At 50.4% G+C, this 23,876-nt stretch overlaps 1 protein-coding gene across 4 annotated transcripts; it reads right to left on the bottom strand.

Annotated features, from left to right (window-relative positions):
* Positions 1-58: 58 nt before the first annotated feature.
* LUC7L (LUC7 like) lies at positions 59-19,512 on the bottom strand. Of its 4 annotated transcripts, XM_036392385.2 has the most exons (11): positions 19,348-19,512; positions 17,488-17,582; positions 12,376-12,474; positions 11,581-11,691; positions 10,835-10,978; positions 10,261-10,437; positions 9,474-9,562; positions 5,101-5,130; positions 3,828-3,992; positions 2,766-2,827; positions 1,348-1,549 (listed from the first exon to the last, which is right to left on the bottom strand). In XM_036392385.2, the coding sequence occupies exons 1-10, from the start codon at positions 19,406-19,408 to the stop codon at positions 2,800-2,802; spliced, it is 999 nt and encodes a 332-aa protein (XP_036248278.1). In that variant the 5' UTR covers positions 19,409-19,512; the 3' UTR covers positions 1,348-1,549; positions 2,766-2,799. The 4 variants fall into 4 exon arrangements, with proteins under 4 accessions (XP_036248276.1, XP_036248279.1, XP_036248278.1 ...); XM_036392383.2 differs by lacking the exon at positions 2,766-2,827 and having other exon boundaries at positions 59-1,549; positions 19,348-19,511; XM_036392386.2 differs by lacking the exon at positions 2,766-2,827 and having other exon boundaries at positions 59-1,549; positions 17,488-18,740; positions 19,348-19,456.
* Between the last annotated feature and the right edge of the window lie 4,364 nt (positions 19,513-23,876).

The raw sequence follows: 23,876 nt of genomic DNA on the forward strand, positions 1-23,876 counted from the left end.
GGTTCGGGCGGCGGCGCGGGCGGAGAGCCCGCAAAGAACGAGTCCGGGCAGCAGCGGGAGCCACAAACACAGATCTTTAATGCGCTCAGACCGCGGGAGAACAGCACGGGCACGTACAGGCACCCCGAGCGCGCGCCCGCCGCCCCCCGCGCCCCACACGGAGGTTACAAAAACAACACGTGAAACCGCGGAATTCATCGTAAAAACGGACAGGGAAGGGGGGCATGCACTAGGGACCGACACCGGGGCAGCACCGCGGCGGAACCGGAGCCGCGTTCGGGGGGAGGCAGAGAATGGAGGGAGGGGGGAGCGCTGGCCGGAGCCCGGCCCTGGGAACGGCAATTACCGGCGGTAATTAACCGCGCTAACGAGCAGCTGCCCGGCTCCTGCCTCGGCGGGTGACAGCGGCTGCGCTAGCACCGATCCCACAAAATGCCGAGCCCGGGGTCGCGGCTGGGGCTGGCACAGCCCCTCGTGGGGAACAAGAGCCGAGGTACAATTAGCGAGTGACAACGGCAGCAGCTCCCACGCCGAGGGGACACGGCCGGTGCCGCTCTCCCGGGAGGGACACGGGCTCCAGCCCCGGTCACCTCAGCACATTCTGCCTGACTGGCCTTGGAACACAGCAACGCTTGGGGCTGCAGGTCAGAAAGCCCCGCGGGAAGCTCTGACTGCAGAGAGCACAGTAAAGAGGCAGAGGAGCTGTGGCTGTGCCTCTCTAGAGAGGAAAGCAGCCAGGTTTCCACTGCTTTGCTCACACCAACTCAGCTGTCTGAACTGTAAAGGTACTAAAACCAGACTTGAGCCCAGCTTAGGAACATGGTTCAGCTCATCTGGTCATCCTCAATGACAAACAGCTTTCAGAATAGATCAGGGCCAAATTTCATCTTTTTTGCCTTAGCTGGGCATGTGAGGCAACTTTCAAGTGCTGGAGACATAAAAATGAGATGGCTAAGTACTAAAAGGAAGAAAAAAAAGAAATCTGATTTTTTTTTTTTTTTAACATATATAAACAGAAGGAAAAAATATAATTGAGAACCAGTGGTACTGGTGTGCTCACAGAGGGTCAGGAGGGTTTTTTGGAAAGGGCTGAAGCGTTACAAAGGTCAGGGCAGCTCAGGGCTCCAGGCACAGCGTGGCCCTGACCACTGAGTCAGGACAAACACGGGGTGTCCACGCTGGCCTGGACTGAAAACCATCCATCCAGATTTATTTACTCCTACTAAAACAAAATCCTGTTAAACAGTACGTAACTCTTGTGTCTCTACAAACTCACAGCTATCTGCCAAACAATAAAAATCCCAAACTACAAAAGATGAGTTGTATTCAGTAAATATAAATGGGAAATTTAGGCTTTGTGTAGAATGTTTATCAGACTATTTACAGTGCAACACAGATCGTTTGAGTTCAGATCTCGCCAGCTTCTCTCTCTTCTGACCTCTTGGAACGAGATTTGCCATTTGTGCTCTCGTGCCTCCTCTCAGAAGAGCTCTTCTCTTTCCTCTCTCTGTCTCGGGACTTTTCTCTTGAAGATCGATCTCTAGAAGATCTGCAGTACAAAGTAAACCATTGCTATCAGCTTCACAACTAAACACTGTCAGATACCCACCAAGCAGCACCTTTCTTTCCCTGGCAGGGCTGTGGGATGCAGGTTCCCTACAGGAACGTGCCTAGCTGCTGTGCCAGAGGGAGCAGGTCCCCCATGAGAGCAGCTCTGGGCCCTCTGCGAGGTTTCCATGCACTGCACAGCCTTTGTTCCTCCTTCCTCTGAGTGATCCTTCCAAGCTGTTGCCACAGGGGCTCTCTCTCAGGTCTTCCCTGTGCCCCTTATTAATTTTCTGGGCCATCCTGAAGTGCCTACAATCTCTTCTTCCTTGTCTCTGACTCAGCTCATTTCATGGCTTCCAGAGCAGTTTTTCATTATGCCCTAAGCTACTGGCTTTCTGCTCAACTGCTTTAAATACCAACTGGATTCTTTGCTGGCTCAGCCCTGGGCTTCTCACTTTGCATCCTGACAAATGCTGGCTTTGGCAGCATCCTGGGTTCAAAGTCAGGAAGGTACAGATTTATATTCCCAGCCCACAGCACATCTTTTCACAGCCCCAGATTTTCAGCAGCACTTCCCTGTGTCAGCCCACACAGAATTAAACAGGAGGCTTCACATTAGGTCTAACCTGAAAGGCTGTTCCTTGTGTGACTCCTGCCAGCTTAGGGAATAGCAGGATTCAAAAGGAGCTGACCCTGAGGGAGCTCAGCAGAGGCTCCCACATTTTACTTCAAGGCTCAGTACACAGGGTTTTTTTACAGTCACAACAGAAGGTACCTTAAAGGTTTCACTTTCATTCTTGTTGATTTTAAGGCTTGAAAATACTGCAAAATTGATACATCAAAACCCAGCAGCCATTTCATTTTCATTAAACTGTGTCATTTAACATCAGGCTGTCAGATGACATTAACTCTCTACCTTTTCCACAACAATTCCTGCTGCCTGCACACCTCCTACCCTGAGCTCTCCACATCCTGTGACACTCTCTTTCAGCAAGTGAGACCTCAGCCCAGCAGAACCTGAGGGCAGAGTTCATTAACTCTCTTTCAGGAAACAGGGTTTTGCTGTTTGTTCTCTTGTTTTTGTTATGTTTTCTTAGACTGATCTGGCCTGTCCCCAGCTCTCAGCAATTTTGTGCAGGTGTGTGAGCTGGCCAATCCCCCTGCAGTCTCAATGGGCTGGTTTGGATGTGTTCAGGGGTTCCGAAGTAATCCCTTACCTGCTCTTTAGTAATAGTTATTACAGGATCTTCCTCACTTCCTAATTGTCCAAACTTCTTTTCTTTATTTTTCATGTTCAAGACAGATTTAAAAAAGCACTTTAGTATCTCAGCCATTGGAGAATCAACAGTATTTACACCCCCCCTCAATTATTAACAAGACTTATTTTTCAGACCATTATTTCCCTCCCCTTCACCAGGTGTCTTTAAAAGAAAAGCTGTTCTTACCCCTTAGCTAAACTGACACAAGACACACAACAATAGGTTTGCTTCTAGAATTGTACTTGAGTGCTGGTGGCTTATCAGGTGACTGTGCTAAAGCACTCCCCTGTTAACCAGGAGGCTTTAAGAAAATGCAGGTCTAACCTAAGCAAGCACCTGGAGGCAGACTTGTTCCTGGGCTTAGAAGGGTTGTAAGGGAACACAATGATTCCAGTCAACTTTTCTAATACCCTACACACACTTGCCTCATCCTTCCTCCAACACAGAGGCTGTTTTGCTGAATTACAGAAAGACTTTAAGCCCTTCTTTGGACTATAGTGCTTCTCCTCAGAGACAGAAGAATGGTATACTCCTCCTGTACTTCTTTTTCAGGAGGAAAAAGTGCTGATTCCTAAAGAATTCTGTCTCTCTCAAGCAGCCTTCGAACAGAAGACTCCCCTCAGATCTCAAATCATAGACTCCTTCCCAATGCCAGCACTGAGAGAAGGAATCTGGGAAGCAGAAAATATCCAAACTGCCTCTCAGGCACTTGGCTTCTGCAGGCCCAGAGAAGTTCAGTTAGCTCACGGAGGCTTCATGCTGCTTCCCATCCAAGGAGCATCTCAAGGCCTCAGCACTGCAAACCAGGGAACCTGTTCTATCTCCTAGACTCTCCTCTCAGCTGGCATCTTGCTGTACAGCTGAGACCCCTGGAGAATCCTGCTTTGGCCCAGGAGCTGGCACAGGCCAGCACAGCTACTCTGGAGAACCCTGCCACGCTCCTGCTCGCTCTACGGGCCAGGGAGAGCACTGTGAGCCAAGGACTCCCCTTTCAGAAGCACTCCACTGGGGAACACTTACTTGTGTTTTGAGCTCCTGTCTCTGGAGCCCCGGCGGTGCCCTCTGCTGTGGCTGCGGGAGCGGCTCCGGTGGCGCCGGTGTCGGTCCCGGGAGCGCGAGCGCGACTTCCGCCGCTCCCGGGAGGCTGATCTGGAGCGTCTCCGCCTCCGCTCCCGGGAGCGCGATCTGCAGAGAACACACATGGGCTCAGTGCCTCACCTCTGTGCCCTCAGTACCTCACACCTGCGCCCTCTGCGGCCTCACCTCTGCGCCCTCAGCACCACACGCCTGCGCCCTCAGCTGCCTCACCTCTGCGCCCCCTCAGCTGCCTCACCTCTGCGCCCCCTCAGCTGCCTCACCCCTGCGCCCCCTCAGCTGCCTCACGCCTGCGCCCCCTCAGCTGCCTCACGCCTGCGCCCCCTCAGCGGTCTCACCCCTGCGCCCCCTCAGCTGCCTCACACCTGCGCCCTCAGGGCCTCTCAGCCTCTCCTGAGTAACAAATACCCAAAGCATCATCATAGTCCAGCCCCTGCTCCCCACATCCCTGCCCACACCCACACAGTGGGCAGCTGCCTCCTCCTGGGCCTTGTGCTACCCACAGAATGCCAGTGGGTTATTCAGTTTGTTGGAAAGCTTATAGAAAAAGCTCCCGCCATTATTGTAAGCATGTGGCAAGGGCCAGAGCAGAGCTTACAACGCTGCATTGCTCACAAGTGAGGCCGGTGTAAGTAGAAGAGAGCCCAAAGGAAATGGCCTGTGATATTACCATAACTCTAAGAGAATCTTCCTTGTGAAAGTCCTGCACTTTAGAAGCAGATTTATTTCACCCTGCTCTCAAAATAAGAAAGATGCCAAAGCAGTAGGCAGGAAAATCTCCAGGTCCATTATCACAGAGAATGTTGCCATAGCATTAAGGCAAGCTCTTCCCAGAGATGTGGGGGTTTTAATCTCAAATCTCTCTCTTTAATCTCAAATCTATTTTCACATCTGAGGTATTATATATTTAAAACAGATACTTCAGACATTAGAATCATGGAAGTATATCAGTATTTATGGAAAGAAGCCTTGGGGACATCCATGGGCTCACACTGGAGCACACAGAGCCCATCCTGGCCAGGCTACTCAGCACCTGCTCTACAGCCCCATGAGCCACCCCAACTGAGCAGCACTAGGGAGCAGCAAACCTGACACTGAGGCACTGAGTGAACTCTACTGGTGAGACCCAGGAAAAACCTCAGCAGCTAGAGAGAAACACAAAGAGGCATTTGGGAGAAGTGCAGAACTGGGCACTCACCTTCGACGATCTCTATTTCTTGATCCAGACCTAGAAAGGAGAGGAGAGTTAAGTGAGAGAAGTTATGATACAGCCAGTGGGTTTTAAGGAGGAAAATTCATCCACCCTGGCAGCTCTTCACAGGAATAATCAATACCTCAAGTGATATATTACTTTAAAAAAAAAAAAAAGCTTGCAAATAAAACATTTAGTTAGCTTCAATTTTAGGATCAAGAATTTGTCAAAAAAAGGAAAACATTAATTTCTGCACACTGAGCTTCCTGTCACTACAGAAAAGTCTAGAAATCAGATACTATTAATAAAGCACCCCAATGAACCTTTCCAACTAATTTTCTCCAGGTGCATATTTGTTACATACTCTTTACTCCCTGCAGTCTAACACCAGCTGGATCAACTCTAACATTTTCAAGAAGTGCCACTCTCCAATCAGAAAGACACCTGCCACTTTTCTGATTTTGGTTCCTTTGAGGAAGTTGCATGCTAAAGGCTGTTTTGGTTGTTTTTTTTTTTTAATTAAAAAACCCAGCCTTTTCTCACTCCTTGTATTTGTTAACCAAACATAAGAAGGAAATTTGCATCAGTATTTTTTTCCTTTTCGGGAAAGATAACTAGGAAAAAAAAGGGGGGACAGCCACAAGGGAAGAACTGACAAGTGACAGAGATAAACTGAAAATCCTTAGAAAGCACTTGAGAAGAATGATCCAGGCCTTGCTCTTCTTTCTCACATTCACGAGCTTCAGAGCTCATGTGTGGCACTCTGAGCTTACTGCTGTCAGCATTAGCTCCTGACAGTTTGTAAATAACAGCAGCAGAATTCTTTCAACTTCAGCAGCACCATTACTCAGCACCACTTAAAATACCTCTGCACATGGAAGCTGCACCCTCCCTCTTCCTCTGTGGCCACATTTCAGAGCCAGCTGAACATCACACACTGTCTGAACAGTCTTGTTTTGCTTTAATTAAGAAGTGGCTCCTCTCCCTGTTTAGTGACTTAAGAGTCTCACTCCTGTAACTGCTCCCCACTGCACACAGACTCACACACAGTAAGTTCCATTTATACCCCACAGAGTTGTTCTGGCACCCTGACATGAAAGCTACACACAGACAAGAATTTAAGAAGCAACAGAGAAGCATCTGTTTTAATGACATAATTTAAAACCATGCCTGGATAAGACAAGATTAAGAAAATGTATGTGCACTGACATTTCTTTAGTGAAATGGGATTGTTCAGTCATGGTAGAAAGTTTAAAAAGCCCCCAAATTTAGAAGGGAATTCAGGTAAGGAGTGTAAACAAAGTGGAGGTGAACTTGGGAGTCTGCAAATGAAACATGCACTGTGGCAACACACATGAGCAGCTGAAGGAGCTGATGAACCTGGAGAGGAAGGCAGTAACCACACACCTCCATTCCCATGTAACAGAACCTGACAGAGCAGCAGAACCTCCTGCAGATATCTGGCAGGCAGCTGGATTTTTTTGGTGGTTGTAATTACTCCAAGTTCTTACTGCTCTTTTTCCTCCTGATCACTTTATTCTGAACCACCAATGCACACATCCACAAAAGCCCTTCCACATCCCCTGAAAAGCCTGGCTGCCCTTCCATGAATATCATCCAAGCAGGGGCATGCACAAAAACCATCTGATAATCACTCCCTAGAACCAAACTTCAGGATTCAGGAAATATCCAACGAAACAGCATTGTCCTTACTAGCCTGAATCATTGCAGGAGACAGAGAAGACTGCTCTCCATAGGAGCAAGAGGACTGAGCAAGTCTATTTTATTTATTTTTTCCTCTTTTTTTTTTTTGTCCCTGTATCACAGAGACTTTCTGCTGAGTTTCATAACCTGTCTTTCGTCCAGCTTAACACAAAGGAAATCCATGTGGCACCTCCCCTTGTTTGCTGGTGTACTGTGGAAGCAAACACTGAGGTCTGCACTCCAGCATGCCACCTCTCCACAGAATTCCAGTCTCAAGAGATTACTGGGTAATCAGCCACCAGGAATATCACACAGGACTTGTGTTTATTAGCACTAGGGTGGAATCCAGTTCATTCATTCCTATGTGGAATCACAGCTTATTGACAAATTAATTAACTGATTAATTGAGAGGCAGGGTTTGACAAGGGAATGCACAGGTTTGCAGGGATGCCACAGTGCCTGTCAGTCACAGACTCCCCAAGTCAAGCCATACTCTTCCTCCTACTGAAGTAACACCATGAAGGTGTTGTATAGGAGCTGACAAGAAGAGTTCTGAAGGAAACATTTTTCCTGTGGTTCCTTAAAGTACCAAACTCTGGGTAAGACAGGCTGGCTGGAAGGTGGTAGACATCACCAATTTGGTTTTGATGGTTAAAATGCCTCTGTGAGCATGGTGTGCACAGCTCCCAGCAGATAAGTGACCAAGAATTCTGGACTCTAACCTCAGTTCTGACACTCAGTGTCCACTGGGAGAGCCACTGTCCTCCCTCAGGTCAAGTTCTCATTTTGGAGAGGCAATTGATTCGACCTCTTCTGTAGGGCACTCCTGACTCCTTCATAACAAGTTTTCCTGTGGAGCACACAGGTGCCTCTGCACAGAGCCAGAGCAAAGGCCAGTCTCTAAGTACTGTTACATATGGTAACAGCAAGAACTCAGACTTTAGGCCAGATCCATGCAGTTCTTAAAGCTTTCCTATTTTAAGCCTTAAATAAACATTCAAAAGCAGCTTTCAAACCCCCTCATCAGATGCATCCACATATGGACTACCTGTGAACACTAGAGGCTCTTTAGCTCTCAAGAATTGAGGGCTTGAGGTTTTTTGTTTTAAAAACCACTAAACAAAAGCACAGCCACACCACAGGAGGAAGAAAACCAGCATTTTGAGAAGATCAACAAAGAGATCCAGAGGGTTCTTCCTGAACAAATCTGCTGAGCAACTTTTACAGAGAAATGACCTCCAGGAAGAAGAGGCACCATGGAGACAAACTGAGCCCATGTTAGGCAGGGTCCTGCTGTGGGTCTGCCTTGAAGCAGCTGCATGAGAAGACACTTCCTATTTCACTTCCACATCCCTGACCACAACAGCAGCAACAGCAGCCCCTTCTGATTAACTCCTGCACTCAAAAGCTACTGCCAGATCCTGCAGCTCCCAAACTCAACTCCATTACAGTTGCATGGGTAACAGAAAGTTGTGAGGCTGTCCATGAAGTGCTGCAGTTCCACAGAAAGCTGTACCATGACCTGCTCCTTCAAAACACACCAGGAAATCCCCAGGGAAAACCCACATTAAACACCCTAACTGGAGTTATGCATAACATGTATAAAATTATATGGATAATGAGTAACAGTTTGGGGCTCCCATCTTCATAATACACAAAAATGACCATGTTGGTATTTGTCAGCAATTCCAGCAATGTATAGCCAGAGCCAGCACCACCTTAGAGTACACTGCAGTTATAAATCTCATGTTCCTCAGACAAAGTCACTCTTCAGCTGACTCTGAGTTTCAAAAATAGCTCTGCAAAGACAGCAAGGTTGGGGTCTTTTTGATGCAAGAAGTACACGAGGAGAAACACACAAGGTAAACAAGCAGGGAGATGCTGTGACAATCAGAACAGCATTCCTACCCAGCCACTTCCTCTGCCTGAGCCCTGCAAATAACCACCCTCCCCACACCAGGCTGCCTAACTGAGCTGTTTAAACACAAGATGCCACTTCAGTTTAAGTACAAAATTGTTTGTCCAGTTCAGCTGGCAAGATGCAGAAGAGCTTGTCCTGAGAAAACCAATGTTCCAGCCCCTCCCACTGCTCAGGAATTACAGACATCCGAGCAGAAGGTGACAAACATAGCTACAAGCACCAGAAGCAGCCACTCCTTGGGATCCCTCAGCTTCCTTAGGAAATGCTTGCCAAAACACCTCACTTATTGTAGAAAGTTACATGCAGTCCACTGTTTGGCACATAGACACCAGCCTGTTGTCACCTCCAAATCCCAAAGCAGTGAGGAGGGCTGTCCAGGGAATTTCTGCCTTTTGAGAAAGCCTAGTCCTCACTTATCCTAAACTTTCCCACTCAGGTGCTCTGGATGAGGGTATTTTATCCAGATTCAGATTCCCTAAGACAGGAATTAGACCAATATAAGCCTGAAGACTACAGGGAACTCCCACCTTTCAGACACACAATGGAGGTCAAAATACATGTACAATCACCCTAAGATGGAGGAGTAGAGCACTTGTGCATTGCTTTAATCTTTAACTGAACCCCAGGATGCTCACACAGCATCTGGAGCACATCCAACAGCCACTCCAGAAGCAGATGCTGAACTCCTGCAGTGCTCATGTACAAGGAATCTGATATTTCTAAACTTCACAGGCCATACCCAGGTCCCACTCACCGTCTGCCCATCCTCTCCTCTCGTTCTCTCTCCTCTCTCCGTCTCAAACGATCCTGGTTTCTCTTCTCTTGCTTTTCTGCCACTGTTTTCTAGGGGGAAAAAAAATAAATCCACATCATATTTCAGCCCTGCAGTAACAGCCATTATTTACAGCCATACAGTAACAGGTCAGATCTGCAGGAAGACCATTCCAATAGCAAGACAAAGAACCATTGCACTGCATTTTATGTGCTGAGTTAAGACCTCTGTCGAGGTTCTCATTTTTCTCAGTTGAGGCACTGACCTCAATCCACTGTGAGTGAGGCACAGGAATCACAACTCTGACTCAGCTAAAGGTCTCTGTGTGCAAGCAAGGCCAATACCACAACGCATTATGAATAATTTCAGCAAACTCCTAATGGCTTCAGCTAGTCAAGATCTTTTCACTGACAGAACCATGTGAAACTTCAGTTCAAACATTTCACTAAGAAGTTTCAAAGTCAAAAAAGTACCCAGAGTAACAAATTTCTGTCATGTTAATGAAAATGACTGTACCAAAGCTCCAAGGAATAAATTATAGCAGTGCTCTGGTTTGACTGATTCTGAGGCAACACATTTAGTTACCCAGAAAAGAAAGAAGAGAACCCAAGACAAGGCTAAACAAAGCTCTGTTTGATGCTTTAGGGATTCTGCAGTCGGAAATTTCTGAGCTTTTACAAGCCCTCTGCAAAGAATTCTGTATTAATTTAATAGAAGTGTTCAAGGTCTTCAGAACTACAAAGAGGTGGTTTAAAACAGAGAGGATTACCCTCAGCTGATCCAGTTTCTCACGAATCTGAATGAAACCCAAGTGTAATTTGCCTCCAAAGTGGTCAGCAAGACGCCGGTCGTTGTCATGGAGACCCAGATATGCTGAACAGACTTCACACACACGCAGCTTCTGCTGCTGGAAACTGGAGGCAGGCATTGAATTTCGGTATTCTTCCTACAGGGAGGCAAGAAAACCCACACAAATGTCAGGGAACCCTTACATAGACACAACCCTCCAGGGAAACCCCTGCAAAGAATTGCTTTGAAGAATCAAAACCCACCCTCACACAAAGGAGGTGCCACACAAATGCTTTGTGGGCACAGCTAACCCAAACTCTATCCCTGCAAGGGACTGGTGACCAAATATTTCAGAGGATGAAGCCTTCCCCACCCCAGCCAGCTCCCTGCACTAAAAGTTTCTAAAAATCTTTTCATCGACCACACCACACTGCCACCTGTTTGCTGGCACATGGCTGGAACTGAAAAGGAGGTGCTGGCACACAGGAACAGAGGCAGAAACCACCCAACCTGGCCCAGGCTCCTGTGACAACTCACAGGAGAACCAACACTACCTCTGCCTCTTTCTTTTTCGCCCGGACTTTCTCCACTTCCATCAGGATCTTCTGAGACTCATCAACATTTCCTTCAGCTCCCAGCTGTTCTGCTTTAGCTAGGAGTTTTCCAATATCTTCATTCAGCTCATGGACTTTCTCTGCCTGAAGAGAATAGGTAGTTTTTAGTAAGACAAAAATGTGATAAAAATTGCAGGACAACTTTTCATTTTTTTAAAGAAATACTGTGCAATGAAATCTGTTGTTGGAAGATGACCATGAATCCTCAAAAGTCCCCAACAAAAGGGACTGGTGGACCAATGTCAACGTAGTCACAGACATGTGGAGAGATCATGATCTGCCAGTCATTTCTAACTTACAAGTCAGCATAGAGGCCACAAAATCAGCTTCAGAAATGTCTTGTATTGGCCCAATTAGGTGAGTTTCCAAAAAGGAAACTCCATGAGCACTTGTTAAATGAAAGAAAAATCACAGGATGATGGATTTACTATTCTAAATTATTATGGTAACATTTCATAGCATGGGGAAGAAATCAATATGCTTTATTTCCATGCTAAAGCAATCTCTTTTAGAGTCCGTGGTGCTCTTTGTCTCCAGAATGGCCAGAGCAGCCATTTGGGGAGGATGACTGGAATCCCCAAATCCTCTGTGGAGCCTTATTCCCCAGTATCACTGGTGTCAGAGAAACAGAGCCCCAGGGCTCCCAGTGAGACTTTCAGAACCAATGTTCAGTGAGAGGCCAATACCTTTGCAGACACTTCAGCACTGATCTCTTCCTGTGTCTCAGCCAGGCGTTTCTTGGCCAGCTCTGTTCTCCTGTCACACTCTGCAATGAAGGATTCCAGGTGATCCATGGCCTGCATGATCAGACAAAGAATTATGAATGAAGCTGCTCTCTGTGCCAGATGTAGCTTTGACAGCCAACAGCTGCAATCCTGTATAATGCACAAACAACCTCAAGAACAGATGCTTTGAGAAAAAACCAAATGACACTTTGCAGAACAAGTTACATTTGACCCTTGCTCTGTAAACCTGACCCAGTTCCTTTATTCTGACACATCAACATTGCTTTGCACTGGAACTTCCTTCCTATGCAGGAGCACCAGGCACAAAGACAAAAGCACTAGAATAACGTGAAAGGGAAAGACAGAATTGTGCTTCCCCTTGATCTGTTCCACCACAGAAAGATTAAATGAAAGCTAAATCTGACAAAAGTTACTGAGCAGAACATTTTTAATGTTAAATCTCTTTCTGGGACAGGGCAGCAGGTTACAAGAACGTGGTATAGAGCAGCAGCTGTGGGATCCAAGGAATGCCAGGAGCCTCCCAGCTCGCTGGGCTAATGGGGTGGCAAAGGCCATAATTAATTCTGCATTCTCCAGTCAGCAGTCAGGCTGACATTCAGGGAGGGGCTGCACATTCTGGACAGGTAGCACATCAAGCAGCATGATGAGCTGAAATGGCCACTGAGTTCTACTTTTCAGCCCAGTAAATTCAAGAAGCAGTTTCCCCAGAAATAACTAAAATTTCTCCATACTTACATCCAGCTCAAAAAACAGGTCTCTCTCTTTACTTGCAATCTCATAATCTGCTCTCAGAGCCAAGTCATGGATCTTTGTACATTCTCCCAGGTCCATTCTCTGTTAGAAGAAAAAGGAGAACCTACATAAGAACCCTTCATTACAGCAACAAGCAGAAGATGTCTCTTGCCAACTGCATCATATCAAAATAAAGTATTTTCAGAAAAGCAGCTTTCTCTTAACCTCTTGGTACCAGAACCAGCCAGAAGAACCACATGCTTGCCAGAACTTGTTTTGTAGATGTTCTGGCAACATTAAAACAGCCCAAATGCTTTAAGTCCAGTCTTACTCCTGCTTTAAGTCCCAAGACAGCCTCAGAAATGGCTGGGAGGGAGATGGGTCCCCTTCAACAGGCACCAACTGCAAATGCCTCCTATCCTGGAGCCACAGCCCAGGAAAACATACCTGCACCCTGTTGAAAGCTCCTCTGGAAATGCACATCTGTGTTAGGATGAGCCCCAGTAACACAAGGCATAGCAAATTGTAGGATACACACAGAATGCTCCCTATCAACAACAAAAGGACTTAAAAGGATTAAGGGCTACAGCCAGCAGCAATGCACAACCCCACACTCAGCAACAACAGACAGTGTTAATTCCACAGCCAGACCCTTCCCATATCCAGCTGCAGCCTGGAATTTGAAAACCTGCCCAGCAAAGCAAAGTCCAACACACAGACCCATTTAATGAGAGACTTAAGAGCATCTCCCTTCCCAGAAAGCTGCCCTTCCCTCCCACTGCACTCCACTATTGGAATTTGTTATTTTTTCTCCCACCTAACAGTTAGCAGCCACATGAACCCAAGTCAATTATGCTCTCAAGACATGGAAGCTGCATTTCAGCATTATCAATTTGTAACAAAGAACCTTCCTCTTACTCCTAAAGTAGAAAATGACATTTTGAAAGCCAAAATAATAAAAGCCCTAATTGTGAGCCACTGTAGAAATGGCAGGGTACATGTCATTGCATGAAGGAACACCCCAACTCACCACCCTCTTCTCTCACTGTCACCACCAGTCCCCAGGAGCCCAAACCTCAAAATGCACAACAGGTGTCAGCTCAGTGAACTGCAGAGAAAGCTGAGCTGGGATAAAACTGAATCCCTGTGGAAAATCACAAACTAAAGCTGGGGATGCTCACATGAAACAATGCACTCAACACAGCAGTGTTTAGAATGAAGCAAAGCAACTAAAGCAAACTCTACCAGTTTATGCTCAGGTTTTCAGCAGGTGCCTATTACTGGATTTTCTCTTCTGGAAAATGAAAAAATCCAGATGACTTGCCACTATTTAGCCTTCCTCATTTTGCTCGGATTTACCAGAAGCAGGAAGCCAGAGGCAGCAGGCCACAGAAACAGACACTGCATCCAGAATACTCCTGCTGAGCTCTCTAATGATAGAAATGTAATGCCTACAAAAAAAGCACTTTGGTACTTTTAGAGCTTGATCATGTTCAACTTCAGGCAAGCCACTTCAAAGAATGCTAGAGAGTTCCTGTTATTTTACCACAAAAATAACTTTCTGTGATGTGACACATCTTTCATTCTTCTGGTCATGCTACTGAGATCACTTTCCAAGATAGGGAGAAAATAATGGTATTGGCTGTGATTGTCAGACATTATAAATATTCTTATCTGAGCTCTTCCTGCAAGCTGAGCCAATAACCCCACTTCAGAGAAGGGGCTCTCACCACTTTAGAACAGCCAACAATGCTTGTTCTAAAGCTCCCTATTCCTCTCCCTGCTTGTTAACAAATCCCTCAACCTTCCTCAGGGAAGAATATTCAGTTCTCCCTAGCTTATGAACCTCAAATCTACCTCCACATCCTTTGAGATGTTCAAGTGCAAGGAGAATTCCACAGGTATTGCTCACTCGGGGTAGGACCACCAGCCCTCCTGCCTCAAAGCCTCCCCTCATGCCAAGGAAGGCTGTCCTAGAACACTCACCCTTTCTACAGAGACCACAACCTGCTCCACTCAACACTGGCTGGGTCATAACACAGGTATGTGAGACAGGCAGAGCCTGAGCAAAGACTCCACTCCACATACACACAAAGATTGAAGACATTTAGATGTCACTGATAATTAGTGATTATAAATTATAACACAGGTATGTGATTAAATTATAACACAGGTATGCGAGACAGGCAGAGCCTGAGCAAAGATTTCACTCACATACACACGAAGATTGATGACATTTAGATGTCACTGATAATTAGTCCTGCTCACATCTGCTGAGAAATCCACATGCTGAGGTATCTCCTATGATCTCCACGGAACTGGCAACTCACCACAAAATGAAATTTCCACAAAATTGCTTTAACAGTGATCAGATATGGAGAGTTTCATCCAAGTGAAAAAGGAAAGCACAGACCCTCCCTCTCAACCCACAAAAAAACATTTCTAGAATCTACAGAGTTCAACTCATATTCCCCAGCAGGGTACACAATTAATTCCCTGGATGTAATTTCCAAGGTATGTTCAGTCTGGGCAGCTTTGAGGCTCATCTGTCCACCTCTTAGTGGAGCTGAGATTCAGGACAATTGCCAGCTGATGCCATCTCTCAATGTGCTGCAATACTTTCACTGACAGAAATACACTCACCATGAGCTGCAGAGAGAACTCAGCACTCACCACAAAGGATGTGGATGACAAGGTAACAGCCCATGGGCTCACTAAACCCTCACTAAATTCTGCTCTCCCAGAATGTTCCTCCTTACCCACAGAGACCAAAGAGAACCACTGTAGGTTATTTAGTGGCAAGTTTAGACAGGTTTCTAAAGCCAAAAAGAGAATAATCACAGGAACAAACCAACTTAAAATGACAACTCTTACAATCAGGAACACTCATGCACCTAAACAAAGCAAACATCAACAGGCCTCCTATAGCTCTCAGGAATATTCCAGAGCTTTGCTTACAGTCTGGACTCCTTTTCTTACTCTGCACCTGAAGGTCAGTGAGTGGGACTCCATCACATTTCACTGAGCACAGCTCCCCAAGGGATCAGCTTCCTGCTGCCTTCAATCAGCTTCCCACTAAGGAGTATCTGCACACATGAAGGAAGCAGCAGCAACAATGCCTTAGGGGAGGGCACAACACAGCAAGCACCAGAAGGCTTGGAGCATCTGTTGGAAGTTTCCAAAAGGTCCTGATTTCTGCAGTAATACACCCAGAGATGGATTATACCCCACCCAGCTGAGACAGATTCACCCATAGAGCTCTTCCCTAGCAGAGCACTGTGAGCTGCCAGTGAAGCTGCCTGAGATCACGAGGGAGCTGCATATTCCAGCTAAGTTTCACTCTGTACTGGCAGCAGTGACAGCTGAAATGCTCTTCCTGTTCTGGACATCACATGTTCCTTCAACACAGATCTGCAGCACAAACACTTGCTCTGGCCCCCAGTAACCTGCTGAGAGAGGTGCAGAGCTCCACACCCACTGCCAGGCCACCACACAATCATGTGAGCGAGCCACAGATCACTTGTGCAGGAGCAGTCTTTCTGAATGCTCCGGCAATTTCTGAGCACAAACTCCACAGTGAGAGGGAAAGGACAACTCAATCAAGACAAGTAACAACAAAAGCAGAAGAAACAAATTCCTCAAGGTGCTTCTCTGCCCCAGGAGACTCAGGACCCACCTGAAACACTTCAGACTTCCTGCATGCTTTGGCACCAGCTCACACACATCACTTATGCTGAACTAGCCCTTCAACTCACCATTTACCCCCTTGCTGAAAACCTGCCAGAAGAGGCAGAAGGCAGCCTTCATCTTCAAAACACCCTTTGGGTCCCAAGAAACTGTTGTAGAATTTAATGTCAAAAAACATACCCTGACCACAGTGATCTCTACAAAGGATGGAAGTTTAAAATTCTGAAATGGAGGTGAAGTCAGATGGAGGCTGATGGAGTAATCACTGCAAAACACATCTGAGCTTCAAATTAATTTTAAAAAACAGAGGTACAGGGCTTGGTATTCAGCTTTTCCAATCTTATTCTGCAAAGGCAGACACTGAGAAGCTAAAGTCTGAGTGCTCAGAGCAGAGGCAGCTTTTGCTAGAGCTCCTTCTACCAGTGCTGCCACACTGCTGCTATGGGGGTGACACAAGCAGGGGCAGCAGCACCAGCCCTCCCTTTGCTGGAGAGCCACTGTGTCCAGCCAGCTCCCTCAGGAGCAGCAGGAAGGGCTATAAACAACCACAGCATCTCCCAACAATCTGGTTTAAGAGGACAGACACTGAATTGCCACAGTATTTCATACAAACAGCAAAGGCAAAGATGGATTTCAAACATCCATATTCACCTCCAGCCTGTGACTGCTGCACAGTGATGGTGACAAAAGACACAGTTTTCTTTCCAAAGTCAGGCTGCAGCTTTCATCTGGGAGCCTCAAATGAACACTTCCTTCACAAGAGCTCACTGCTAAAAGCCCACATCACCTTCTGCTCTCAGAGGCAGCACGTGAGCCAAACCTTTGAACACTGGCCAGCTCTGTTCCCACAGAGGGAACTGCAAAGGAGCTGAGACAACTGTTTGAAACCAGTCAGGCAGAGTGACACAAACACCAAGCAGCTCAAACAACCAACACTCAGCCAGAGATGTGACCTGCCACCATCATCACAGTAACAATAGAAAAGCTGCTCTTCCATCGGGGCTGGGGAGAGGAGACTGAAAATCTCCAAGGATTTGTGCAGCAGACACCTGCTAACCTGAAGATGCAGCAGTGAACCAGGGCAGCAGCCCAGCTACAGCCTTGGGACCACCATAGGGTAAGTTGCAAGCTGTGACTACCTCAAACTGCTAAAACAGAAATAATTTTGCAATTTCCCACAGGATTGTGAAAGAAAAAGCATTTCAGGTGAACTCTGAGAGCTCCTGGTTTGGTTTTTTGTTAGTTTGGTTTTTTTTTGAGAAGTGAGAAGAGTTCCATACACAGGTCACAGGAAGTGGCATTAGGATTGTGACTGCCCCCAGAGCACAGAAAGCCTGATCTCTCCTAGAAGTCACCCACCCTGCACAGACAAGAGTTGTGCCAACATCCTTCCTCAACAGAACCCCTCATTCCAGAGGACACACTTACTGTTCCAGCCAGGATATCGTGGGGACAGCAATCCAGAAGGTGGCTCTTGCACACACGATCGTCTGTAAACTTCACCCTTTGTCTGGTTTCATCTCCTGAAATTCATGTTGGTTTAAATAAGGAGACATTAGAACACCAAGAGAACACAGGCATCAGCATGAACATTTCACCTCAATATGCAGATTAAAATATTTGGTGCTCCTGCTCCCCAAAATTACTCCAAAAAAAAAAAAAAAGCTTAGAGGGTAACAGGATATTCTGGAACATTTATAATTGGCAACAAACACTATTTTAGCATTTATTCATCCAGGACACCATGTTAAACACAGTGCTGGCGAGCCAAGCAATGTCCAAGGCCTGTCATCCACATAAAGAAGCAGCACAGCCAGAGGAAAAAAGGAGACAGACAGGCTGGCTCCCAGCCAAAACCTGTTTATTTTTTTCCACCCTTTCTTTCTCTTAGTGTGAAGAAGGGGCAGGAGATACCAAACCCCACGCTATCAGATCACAAAACAGGGCTGTGCTGGGCAAAATTTACAGGCAACTGCTCTTTGCTCAGGTGATAATTGAGCCATCATCAGTCCGTTTGTTTGGAACCCAGCTATGCAGGGTGTGCTCTCCAAGGCCCTGCAAGGAAGGAGCTGGCAGGTCCTGGCCTAGAACACACCACGTGCTGCCCACCCCCAGCCCACCCTCAGAGGACATTTTACACTCAGGAGCCACTTAAACGAGACAATATCAGAAAAGCAAAAAATAAATAATAAAAAAAGAAACAAAGTTAGTCAATACACACTGCGAGCTCCAACACATACTATACCCATCTGCATTCTTCAAGACCTCAGCTGCAGAATTTTATGCCCATTGTTGAAAAGTTTTAAAGGAAAAGCTTTCTTGCCCACACCTGCAGTAAGGAAGTCAGGGGAATGATACATAAAAGTAAAGGCAAAGTGGTAATGGTATGTGACAATTTTAAAGCTCATCTGTGCATATGACACAGGTATGTGTAATACTAAAGTATGAATATAGTTTAGGATTCACAAGCATCCAGGAATAATGTCGTGTCTACTGAAATTTTTTTTAATTTTTTTTTTCTTTCTAAGCTACACTTTTAAAGTTACTTGTGAAAAAAAGCAAACACTTTTTTTTTTGTTATAACAGCTTTAAAAATTGGTTGTGACTCACGGCTCGATGAACATGAGGCTTTTCTGCAACTCCCTTGCAGATTGATGTAGGCAGGCAAAGATACACTGAACCTTTATAAATAAAATAGAGGGGCCACAATTGTTCAGTTTGTATGAAATAAAAATATGGGAAGCAATTCAATAGCAACTCAATACACAGAGAAAGAAAAGCACTTATTCACTTACGAAACAAAGTGCAAAGTGCCTGGACAGCCCTGTTAACGTGCCAAAGGGAATTTAAGTACCCAGCGAGTCGCAGAAGGGAGACACAAACCGCAGCGGGACCGTATTTTGCACGGGCTGTCACATTTCTCGTCCCGGACAGCACCCGGCGCTGCGGGCACACCTACCTACGCGCCTCCGGACGTGGGGCACCGAGCCGGCCCCATGCCTGTCCGCGGCAGCGGAGCCCGGGGCGGCGGGGCGGCGTCGGGCGCTCTGTGGGGCCGGGGGCACGGCGGGATCACCGCCGGCCGGGCGCGGACAGGCCCAGCCCGCTCCGCCGCCCCGAGGCCGGAGCCGGGAGGGCGGGGGTGGATCGCGCCGCAGGTCCGGAGCGGCGGCAGCAGCCGAGCCGGGCCGAGCCGAGCCGGGCCGGGCCGGGCCGGGCTGGGCCTCGCGCGGTGAGGCGGCCGCCAGGCCGCGGCGTTTCCTGCAGGCCCCGCCCGCCCCTACTCACCGTCCCGGGCCGTGCCCATGAGCTGGTCCAGCAGGGCCCGCATCTGTGCCTGGGCCGACATGGCGAGGCCGGTCCGGAGGCGGCGGCTCCGACCGAGACCGGTACAGGGGCCTGGGGCGGCGGCGGCTCAGCGGCCTCAGCAGCGGCGACGCGCGGCGAGCGCTGAGCGGAAGCAGCCCCGCCCTGCGCCGCGCTGCATGACGGGAAGGGTAGTCCGCCAGGGGGCGGAGTCCGAGGGGCGTGTCTGGTGGGCGTGGCCCGAGAGAGGAAGCGATGCTGTCAGAGGGGCGTGGTCTGTTTGGGGGGGCGTGGTCGGACAGAGGGCGGTGATGGCAGAGGGGCGGGGTCGGGTCGATGGGCGTGGTCAGGTCGAAGGGGCGGGGTCGGGCGGGGGCAGCCCCATCTCGGTACCGGTCCCGGCCCCGCCGCGGTGGGGCTGGATCTCAGTACCGCTGTGGCAGCCGCCCCGGGACTGGCCGGCCGTGGGCACAGTGGCCAGGCTGCAGCGGCGCCCCGGGGACTGGGACTGGGACTGGGGCTGGTGCCCGCCCGGAGCAGGGCCGGGCTGCGCTGGCTGCCGTCCCCACCGCGCTGCGGCAGCTCAGGGCCACTGTGGGGAATGCGGGGAGGGGAATGCGGGGCAGGGAAAGCCCCTGCCGGGGTGGGGGTGATACGTGGCCGGGGCAGGCGGAAGCACCACGAGGCACGGTGGGCGCACGGACGAACCCCTCTGGCCACGGGCACAGCCCGGAGAGAATGGACAGGACAGGGCAGCACTGCGCGGTCCGTGGCTGCTCCCCCAGCTGCTGGCAGGAGCACGGGGCCGTGGTTTTGCAGGAGCTTGGGCCGTTGCGAAGCTCTGCCGTGAGCTGCGTTCCCTTCCTGGCTCTCTGAGCTCCAGCTCGCACCACTCCCGTGAGTTTTACCTCTTGTCTCTTCACCTTGAGCTCCCGGCGCCGGCTGCTCTCTGGATGCTCCCTCCCCGTACCGAAGAAATGCCACCCATCTCTTTACCGGCACAAAGCTCCAAAGGCAGCGAGGGTTAGAGCCGGAGCCCCGGTGCAGGATTTGCCACAGCCATGCCTGTTTTTCCCCCAGCTTTGAAGCTCTGCTGGCTTTCAGGGAACGGCAGCGTGAGCCAGCCCCGGGCAGGGCTTTGCCGCCGGCCCGCCCCGGTGCGGCATCCCGGCTGAGCAGGGTCAGAGCGGGGTCTGCGGGGGGCTCTGCAGGCAGGAGACCCCCGCACTGTGGGACAGGAGCTCCTCATGCCCGGCCCGGGCAAAGTTTGGAGCAGGGATGGCCACCCTGGGCACTCCAAGGAGTGCAAAGCCACATGCCCACGGCTGCTGCAGGAGCAGTGGAGTTGTCTCTCCCCGCTGCCCGCCCTTGGAGCAGTCCTGCTGAGCCCCGAGTGTTCCTTAAGTGCGTGATTCCTCCCCACGAAGGACAGACACCTCATCGCTCCCAGCTCTGTGAGCCAGCAGCCAAGTCACGGGCTCCCCACACCTTGTCCCACACCTGGACCTGTTCGCCAGCATGGCCAGACCCTCCCCAGCTGCCCAAAGGGTCAGCGCAGCCCTTTCCTCCGGCCGGACTGACCCTGTGGGAGCTCTCCCCATCTCCTGCACTGCCTGGGGCAGAGGTGCCTGGGGACAGCAGAGGGAGCTGCCTTTCCCCGGGGATCAGGGTGGCTGTCGGTAGCCATGCCAAGCCGTGCCAGTGCCGAGCCGTGCCGGGCGGGTGGGTGACAATGGCTGACGTCAGGGAGCAGAGCGAAGGGTGCCCGTGGTTAATCAGCTCCCATCCGCCGTGTTTGCCCAGCAGGGCCCGGGTGGCCGCTGCTCCCGCCCCGCTCCGCCGCTAGGAGTGTTTGGAGAGAGGAGAGGGAGCTCTGCGGAGCCGGTGCCCAGCCCTGCCCCCGCAGGGAGCCCCAGGGCCCGGGGAGCGGGTGGGTGACAGCCCTGCCCAGGCGGGGACACTCCTCTCGCCAGGGCTCTGCACCCTGCCAGGAGCTGGGGACCCCTCTCAGCACTGCAGACACCTCAGAACACGGTGCTCAGGGCAGGGAGGCTCAGAGGGAGAGACCAGGAGCTGTGGTCACCCCAAAAACAGGAGAGCACGGCAGCTCTGGAGCAGGGCTGTGGCTGTCCCCAAGCCCAGTGGCCGGTGTCCCACTCCCTGAGTGTCCCCAACACCTGTGACAGGGTCTGGTGCTGTGCCAGGCCCCTGCCATCCCTTCAGGCTGTCCCATGTCCTCTGGCCATCCTGTGTCCTGGTCACCCTGCATCCCCAGCCATCTGTGTCCCCTGGCCCTGTTCTGTGCTGCCCCAGATGACCCTGCTGGCACATCCTGCTGCCAGGGCAGAAATGGCACCTTTGGCACAGCCTGTCCGTGAGCTGGCTGAGTGCCATTGTCACTGTCCTCACAGGGGAGCCACGGGCCATACTGTGGGGTGAAAATGCTGTCACCCAGCTCTGTCCCTGCCAGGGGACTGGCCCAGACACTCTCTACATGGCATGCCCACCTTTGCATCCACAGGTTCCAAAACCCCTCCCAGGGCTGGTCAGGGAGCCCAACATCCATCTCAAAAGGGCACAAGGCTGGAGATGAGTGCCCTGAACCTGCACGGGGGTGCTGCAGCACTGGGAGGTACCCCAGAAAAAGCTTTGCCCACTGCAGTGGCAGCCCCTGTTTGCAGAGGCACGGCTCGATACGCAGTATGTTCTTCAGAAGATCCCTACTCCAGGAGTCAAAATAGCATGAAATTTAATTTTACGCCTATTTGACAAAGCTTGATTTCACCTCCAATCAGCAGGGAGATAAGAGCCCTCGGCACAAGTGTGCGGGCAGTTTGGCAGCTGGGGCTGCCGATTTAATAGGTGAATTTATAGGGACAACACTTGAAAATCCCCTGGCGAGTGAACCATTAAGGTGAGCCCTGCCTTCCGTCCCCGCGTCCCTCCCCGCGCCGCTCTCCCGTTGCTGGGCGCTAAAGCAAACCCCAGCTCTGTTTACCGAGTCTACTATTACAATACGGCTACCAAATATTTGCCAGCCGTCAGCTCGCTGCTCCGCTATAAATACTTCAGGCCCAGGTGGAGGGCCGGGCAGGGGGAGCGGCGCGGGAGCCTATGCATGGCCGGGCGGCAGCGCCAAGGTGAGTGCGGAGCCGCTCCGGGCGATGCCCTCCGGTCCCGCGGGTTCCTCCGGCCGAGGGTGGCGGCAGACAGGCTGGGGTGGCCCTGCTGCCCCCTCCCCGCAGCCCGGAGGTGAGGCTGAGCCCCCACAGCCCAGCCCGGGGCAGCACCGGGGGTACCAGGGTGGGGACGGCACAAAGAGGGACACGCAGAGATGGCAAGGACGATCTTAGGCTGGGTGCAGGTCCCGGCACCGTGCTTGGTGGGGCAGGGGCAGGTCTGGTTCCCCAGGATTTCAGGCTTTGGTCCTGCCTTGAGACCCTCTCAGCATGGCCTGGGGTGTCGTGCAGCGAGGCAGGGCTGGGGACCCTTCAGCACAGGTAGCACGAGCTGCAAAGGGGCCACACCCAGCTCTGCTAAACCCAGCTGTGGTCAGAGCCCACCAGGCCAGGGCAGGGCAGGGCAGGGAGGCAGGGACGCTGCACCAGGCTCAGGTTGGCCCTTTCCACAAAAACCTGGGCAGGAAAGAGAGGGCTGGGGACTGTCCCACGGAGCTCACAGGCACCAAGACAATGCACAGGGCCAGGGAGGGAAAAGGGCAGAAGGGTGGGACAGATGGACCATCTGCAGAAGCATGGCCAGTTTCCCACTCACTCAGAGTTTGTGAGCCCAAGAGGGGTGCAGGATGGTGTGGGGTAACCCCACCACGAATGGCAGCACCCACCATCCCCCTGGGTGAGCTGAGGGAAATGACAGGGACCCTCTGCCAGCTGAGCAGGCAGCAAGGGGCCTGAGACAGGACTCTGTCACCAGGAAAGCCAAGGGGCCATTGTGTGGGCAGGGCATGGGGCTCTGGGGCCCTGAGCTGCAGGGTGGGTGCTGAGCCCCCATTCACCTCCATCCACAGCCCCAGGGTGAAGGGGAGCATCCCTCTGCCCCACATCCCCACTGCCCTGCATCCCATGACTTAGTGTGGACATCCATGTCCCACAGGTCAGTGCAAACATCCTTGCTGCCCCATGTCCCATGACTTAGGGACATCCCCACTGTCCCACACCCCATGGTTTGGTGGGGACATCTCTGTTGCTTGATGTCCCAGGGTTCAGTTAGACTATCCTCACTGTCCCATGTCCTGTTGCTTGTAGAGGGATGCCATCTCTGCTACTCCATATCCCACGACTCAGGGTTATGCTTCCATTGCCCCATATCCCATGTTTTGGTGGGGACACCCCTGCTGCCTGCTGTCCCAGGGCTGAGTGGGGCTGTCCCAGGGGGAATACCCCCACTGCCCTCTTTCCCACAGCTTGGTGGGTACATCCCACACCCCGTTATTTGTGGGGGACATCCCTGCTGCCCTGTGGCCCCACCTTGACCATGGTGTGGCACAGCAC

Source organism: Molothrus ater, chromosome 16 (assembly GCF_012460135.2).
Source record: "Molothrus ater isolate BHLD 08-10-18 breed brown headed cowbird chromosome 16, BPBGC_Mater_1.1, whole genome shotgun sequence".
Taxonomy (NCBI): domain Eukaryota; kingdom Metazoa; phylum Chordata; class Aves; order Passeriformes; family Icteridae; genus Molothrus; species Molothrus ater.